This window comes from Emiliania huxleyi, assembly GCF_000372725.1.
Source record: "Emiliania huxleyi CCMP1516 unplaced genomic scaffold EMIHUscaffold_269, whole genome shotgun sequence".
NCBI lineage: Eukaryota > Haptophyta > Isochrysidales > Noelaerhabdaceae > Emiliania > Emiliania huxleyi.
Genome location: NW_005200019.1, coordinates 115,682 through 122,601, shown reverse-complemented (window position 1 = coordinate 122,601; position 6,920 = coordinate 115,682). Strand labels below are relative to the sequence as shown.

Sequence of the window (6,920 nt, the reverse complement as noted above, 5' to 3'; positions counted from 1 at the left end):
CAGTCCAGGTAGGTGGAGCTGGAGCTGGAGCGCCGGAGCTGGAGCACGGCGGCGAGGTGGAGCAGGTCGGTCGAAATGGTGGAGCGGCGGCCAGGCCGGCCAGCCTGGGTGCCGGCATGGCTGCGGGGAGGGCGGGGGCGGCTCGCGGCCGCCGCCGTCGCCCGCGGCGGAGGTGGAGCCGCTGCCGCGAAGGCCGCTCCAGCTCCACCATTGAAACAAAGAATTTAAACAAAAGAACTCTCTCTCACAGCAGACAGGCTCGACACAGGTGCGAACTGGCGCGTGCTAGTACTATCACCGGCACACCACCGGAGCCGCCTAAGCGACTCCGTTAAGAACGGCAATGCACTTAGCTCCGTGCACAATGCCGCTGTCCCCGCACGCTAGCTCGTTCACCGTCTGCCACGCCACGGCGGTGTGGAGAACGACAGACAAGCGCTGCATCTGCAGCCCGTGCCAGTTCTTGGTGGTCCATGTGACCTCATCGAGGTGCTGAGCGTGCGAAAGTTTGTTACTCAGCTGGTCCGCCGCCTGCCGAAGAATTCTGCGGACGCCGTCCCCGAAGCCGCCGAACGTCTCGAAGTCGAGCAAACGCAGGTCGCAATTCTTCTCCCGCGCGAACCGGTATTCGCCCTTCTCGTAGCGGGCCGTCACAGGTGCCCCCGCCTCCGCCTCCCCCTCACTCTCCCCCTCCTCCTCTTCCGCCGCCGCCGCCTCCGCCTCTGCATCCTCCGCCTCCCTCCCCCCCTCCCCCCCCCCTCCCGGCCGCGGCCATGCAGCATGCCCTAACACTAAGTCGAGCAGCGCCCGCTCGGTGTTGCCGAAGGCGACAAAAGCCCCCTTCCAGCCGAGCCGATCGCCACCCTTGCACGCAAGCGAGCTCGTCAGTTTCAAGTCGCCAACGAGGCGCACATGCCCTTTGCCGATGTTCGCCGCCGCCACGTCAGGTTGTTTTGGGTTACTGTAACTGAGGTGTGCAGTCGGCTCCATCTCGATGAGCATGCCCCACGCCGAGCGAAGGGTCTTGACGAGTCGTTTGAGCAGGTATTTGTGTCGTGTCGCGTGCTTCGCACGCGGGTTGACCATTGCGGCATCGCCGAGTTCTTCGTGCGGCTTGCCGTTTGGCGCCTTCTTGCCCGCCTCCACCGCCTGGCAGGCAACATCGAGCGGGAGGCCGAGGCGGCGCTGAACTGTAATGCGCATCGCCCACGTCTCCATCTTCATATCATCCCGCATGGGGATCGCATTCAGGAAGGCGCCAGCCCCCTCCTGGCTGACTGCGACGAACCGAATCGCCTCGCGCCAGCACTTGTGGTTCTTGCACCTGCCAGTCTTGTAGCGGCCGCCCCGCCGGGATGCCAAACAAAGAAACAGCGCCCCGCGCACTTTTGTTTTGTCTGTTTTCTTTCTTTCTTTTTGAGTGAGGCGCACCATTCGCGAAAGAAAAATAGCGAGGCGCACACACAAAAGGTATCTGTTTTTTCTTTCTTTTTAGACACCAAGCAGAAAGAGAATTTCTTGTTGGTTTTCCAAAATCTCTCAAAAGAAGAGCCCGGCCCTCGGGTTTCGCACTCGCGTTGAGTGAATCGTTGCGCGGCCTTCGGGCGGGGCTGCGCCTCGGTGCCCCCCACCCCCCACCCCCCACCCCCCAGCATCCATGGAAGCCCCCAAGCATCCATTGAGACCCCCCAGGGAGGCTGCTGCCGGGCCGCAGCTTCTTCGGCTCTGTCGCGGGGCTCCAGCCTGCGCCGCAGACCATCGCAAGAGCGCGTTTGCTGCCTCGAGGCCCCGGCATGATGGCGGCCTTGGCGTGCTCCTGTCGACGGTTACAGCTGTTTGCGCTCCCGCTTGGTGGGATGCATTTCTTTTTAAATTGTCAGAACAGATTGTCAGAACAGGCGAACTTGGACTCGAAGTTGAAAGTTGAAGTTTGTGTCAGAACGGGGACCAAGTTTGTGTCAGAACAGGGCCTACGTACGCCTCAACGTGAGAGTGTCGCCTTGGCGCTTGGGAGGACGTGCTGTGTGTGTGTGTTGAGTCCGTCCGTGGCTCGGAGGGAGACTTCAAGACAGGAAGAGGGAAGGAGCGGGGCAACTGGGAACGTCAGAACCCCTGAGCTGTGAAGAGAGGGGAGGATTTTGCGCTGTCAGAACGCTGTCAGAACGCTGTCAGAACGCTGTCAGAACGCTGTCAGAACGGCCAGGTCTCTGTCAGAACAGGTGCGGGAGCTCCACAAACCAGGTTGCTGCCGCTTGGCCGGCTCAAGCCGCTCTGCGAGGAGAAGGGGCTGCCGACGTCCGGCGACTCACAGGCGCTGGCGAGGCGGCTGCGCGAGAGCGGCGGGTTGGGCGTGCCACAGCTCGAGGCGCTGTGTGAGCTGGTCTGCGTCACCAAGCAGGGCAGTGTGGCGGAGATCGCGCAGCGCATCGGTGACAGGCTGAGGCACCTCGGTTTCTGGCTGTGGGCTTCTTCGGACCGCGAGGTCGTGCTGGCCGCCGTGCAGCAGGACGATGGCGCGCTGGAGTACGCCTCGCAGGAGCTCAAGGCGGACCGCGAGGTTGTGTTGGCCGCCGTGAAGCAGAGCGGCTGTGCGCTGCGGCACGCCTCAGAAGAGCTTCAGTCGGACCGCGAGGTCGTGCTGGCCGCCGTGCAGCAGAACGGCAGGGCGCTGAAGCACGCCTCGGAGGAGCTGAGGGCGGACCGCGAGGTGGTGCTGGCCGCCGTGCAGCATAGCGGCATGGCGCTGGAGTACGCTTCGCAGGAGCTGCGGGCGGATCGCGAGGTGGTGCTAGCCGCCGTGCAGCAGGACGGCTGGGCGCTGCGGCACGCCTCGCAGGAGCTGAGGGCGGACCGTGAGTTCATGCTAGTCGCCGTAACGCAGCGCGGCAAGGCGCTGCAGGACGCCGCGCACGAGCTGAGGGCGGACCGCGAGGTCGTGCTGGCCGCCGTGAAGCAGGACGGCTTGGCGTTGCAGTACGCCTCGCAGGAACTAAAGTCGGACCGCGAAGTGGTGATTGCGGCTGTGAAGCAGAACAGCAATGCGGTGCTGTCTGCTTCGCAGGAGCTGAGGGCGGAGCGTGGATGGCGGCGGTAGCTCGGCGGGGCAGCCAAGGCAAGCGGGCGCAAGCGCCGTCCTGAGGTGAGCCGCGCTGTCGTTACTCTTGACGATTGAGTGAAGGGATTTTGGTTTTGTCTGTACGCGGCACTGTACTGTTTGCCTCGTCGCTGACACACTCACAGAGCATGCGGTGACTGTGGTACCGACCGTGTCGGCCCAAAGGGCATCGTCCATCGAGTACTGTAACTGACGAAGCCGTACGGCTTGGATTACTGCATCCCGCACGACTTCAGACCGCGCCACTGTCGCTCCAACCACGTAAGAAACCTACTTGTGTCGACACAGACACGACCCGCGCGCCCGGCTAGAGAGGCCCGCCGGTGGTGACGGCGATCTCCACCTAGGACGGCGACCGCCTCCACTGTGAACCACTTTGATGCCTAATCTCTCAAAGTATAGCCAGGGGGGATACCCGTAGCCCCCGAAGTGAACTGCCTGATCGACTCCCCGGCACACGGCGGAGGAGGAGGAAGACAGCACAACCCCAGGGCGGGAAGAGCACAGACCACACAATGCTCAGGGTGGGACAAAACACCGACAGACGAGAGAAGAGGCCACAAAACAGACCAGCAGAATGGCAAGAGAGAGACGCTCTGCAGGCGAGCCCAAGGGCCTCTTGGGCCCTCGCGTCTCTCTCTCGCGATTCGACCTGCTTTCGACCACTAAATGTGGCGCGCGGCGGGCCGATTTCGACCCATCACAAACGTGGGCAGCCAAAAACCTCCCTTGGCTTCCCACACAAACCTTCCTTCATGGGGAGCAGCAAATGAGGTAAGGTCGTGGCGCCCGCTCGGCGCGAAGGCTTGGGTTCACGCTGGCTCGGCTCTTTGGTCAGCATACCGAGTAGAGGGGTCGCACGATAAAGCGCAATCGCCCCTTTTACGGTTTCAGTCTTTGTTCTTGGCGAGGATGGAACCGTGAGGGGGGGTGGCCCCCTGAGGGAGGGTGTAGAGGATGTAGAGTGTAGAGCGCTGTAGAGCTGTAGAGATGTAGAGCGCTGTAGAGCTGTAGAGCTCTACATCCGCCGCGGGACGAAGCGGGTGCGTTGTAGAGCGATGTAGAGCGCGATTTTGCTGTAGAGTTTGTTGTAGAGGCTCTACAGCCAAACCGCCGGGAAGGCAGTGACTCAAAGAGGTCGAGTCGCACTAATGGGGTGTCTCCGAGCTTACTGGAGCTCTGATGGACGGCCCTGACTACACAGAGAGTCACTCTGACGGCACACAACACCCTATAACTGCGTCATGACCAGCCTGCCATGCGTCGCCGGTGCCGCATTCATCGCTGTGCTTCTTTAGCAGGCGGTGGACTCGACCGCCCTCGCCGCAGGCAAGCTCATTCACAATCTGCTCTGCGATTGCCGTATGAAGAACGACCGAGATACGCTGCTTCTGCAGCCCCAGCCAATTCTTAGTGGTCCAAGTCACCTCATCGAGGTACTGGGCCCGCGTCAGCTTGTTTGTGTTCTGTAGCACGTCTGCCGCCTTCCGGAGGATCTCACGGACCCCCCTCCCGCCAAACGATTCGAACAGCAGCAGCTGCACGTCAACGTCCTTGCTTGTCTTCCCTGGCGTAGCGATAGTCCCCGCTGTAGGACGGTATGCGGCGGTCGCCGCCTACCCCCCCCCGGGGGCGCCACCCTGCCCCCTGGTACCCGGGTATGTCAGCGAGTTCAATGACGGCTCTCCTCGCGACCACCGCGCTGGGCTTCTCCAGCATGCCCGCGACGTGCGAGACGGCCGCCAAGGAGCCGCCCATCCCGGGCAAGATGCCCGGGACCACCAAGCCGAGCATCCTTCTCGCCCAAGACGTCGATTGGCCACCCTACGCCTATCTGGCGATGCCGCCAGAAGGAGACTACACTGTAGCTGGCTTCGGCAAGGACGTGGCCATGGGCCTGTCGGAGGTGCGCACCACTGCGGAGGCCCTTAACCCCCCTGCGTGCTCCGTGTCAGCCTGTTGCATCGCCGCGCTCCTCGGCTCCTCCACCGAAAAGTGAGGGTCCGCACAGCACAGCTGCGTCCACACAGCCCATGCATCCCGAACAGGTCTGCGACATTGAGGTGGAAGTGACCCAAGCCACGTGGGCGGGCTGCTGGTCCGACGACAAGATCGGGGCCGACGCAAAGGCGGGTGTGTACCACGGCTGCATGACCTACACGCACACCATTGGCTCGCGCCCCCGCTGGATGGAGTTCTCGCACTCCATCCTCGAGAACAACAAGCCGGCCGGCCTCCTGACCACCCTCGACGAGGCTGGCACCCCGAAAGTCAGCACCAGCTCGGACCTCTCCGGTCTCAAGGCGCCCCCCCCCCCCCCCCACTGGCGCACCCCGATTTGATGTGCTCTGCGCCTCTCCCTATGAAAGGTCGTCGACGTGAACGGTTGGGCGCCCACCCAAGATGGCCTCGCGGTACGCTCGGCCCGGCCGCCTTCTCTCCACTCAACCCTCTCCACTCAACCCTCTCCACTCAACCCTCTCCCGCGCTCCCAAACCCGGCGCTGCCCGACTAGCATTTGCGCGCCGCTCGCCCACCCAGGTCACCAAGAACGCGTGCACGGGCAACACGGCCTTCTCGGGATACGAGTGGGTGACGCCTTCGGAAGAGACTCTGGCAGCGTGAGTGGCCCGCCGTTGACTGCCGAGTCCCACCCCTCTAGAGAACATCGCCTCATACAACCCGTTCCCTCGCCGCGAAAGGATTCCTGTCCTCCGCGCGTGGCTGCTCTGTTGCTACTCTGTTACTACTACCTCAGGTACGAGAACGAGAACGACCGCGCGCTCAAGACCCTCCTCGATGGGGAGGCCGACGCGATGTTCGTGTACGCCGACCAGGCGTACACGTACTCTTGCGCCGACAAGGACGTGCAGCCCGCGTGGGACTGCGATCTGTGGAGCGGGCTCGGCACCAAGTTCGCCTACATCCACACCGGCATGTTCGAGACGGCCTTCAACGGCACGACCCTCACCATGTCCAAGCGCGGCTCGGGGCTGTCGAAGATTGTCAACCCGTGCATCGACAAGTTCATCACGACCAAGTCGTACTACGACATCTGCGTCAAGCACGACTTTGTGGACGACTGCTACGCGAACGAGTTCTTCCCTGAGGGCTCGGACTCGACCGATCCGTGGGAGCTTCCCACCAGCGAGCAGACCGGCGACTGCTCCTCGGGCTACTGCGGCTGCTGAGCTGGTATGGACGCTATGGAGGCCGCCGGCCCGTATAAGCCGTACGTTTACAGTACACACAAACCCCACGGCTTTGTGTGCGGCTTTATAAAGAGAGAGGGTCAAATTGGCACACATGAGTCAAGAGGCGCAGAGCGTCGCATAGATGGAGTACTGTAACTGACGTATGCGTGCATATTCCCGGTCCGCGCAACACGAAACACACACACGTACTTCAGACCGCGCCACTGTCGCTCTAACCACGTAACTTACTGTACGTGCTACGGCTTTACACAGACCTTACCCGCGCGCCGGCTAGAGAGGCCCGCCGGTGGTGACGGCGATCTCCACCGGCGCCGATGCCGCCGGCGCCGCCGCCGGCGCCGACGCGCGCCCCCCCGCCCCCCTGCCGCACTCGGCCGCGGGCTCGAGCGGGAGGCTGTGCATTGAGAGCTGCCTGCGGCACGGGGACCAAGCGCGAGGATTGGGGGGAGGCGGCGGGAGGTGTGCGTGCGGGGGTCAGCGGGAGGGGCAGCTCCGGAGGGAGCGGGGCCGCACCAGGTAAGTGCGTCCGGGCGGCGCGACGGAGCGCAAGGGGAGTGGGGGTGGGGGTGTGCCGTCGGGCGCGGGCGATG

The 6,920-nt window shown here is 63.3% G+C and overlaps 1 protein-coding gene across 1 annotated transcript; it reads left to right on the top strand.

Moving 5' to 3' along the window:
• The first annotated feature begins 5,382 nt into the window (after nt 1-5,382).
• EMIHUDRAFT_367638 (hypothetical protein) lies at nt 5,383-6,364 on the top strand. Its single transcript, XM_005777136.1, has 3 exons — nt 5,383-5,418; nt 5,485-5,529; nt 5,809-6,364. The coding sequence occupies exon 3, from the start codon at nt 5,932-5,934 to the stop codon at nt 6,304-6,306; it is 375 nt and encodes a 124-aa protein (XP_005777193.1). The 5' UTR covers nt 5,383-5,418; nt 5,485-5,529; nt 5,809-5,931; the 3' UTR covers nt 6,307-6,364.
• Nucleotides 6,365-6,920: the final 556 nt, after the last annotated feature.

Excerpts from the sequence above, each read along its gene's own strand:
- EMIHUDRAFT_367638 (XM_005777136.1), top strand. The coding sequence starts at position 5,932 with ATGTTCGTGTACGCCGACCAGGCGTACACGTACTCTTGCGCCGACAAG.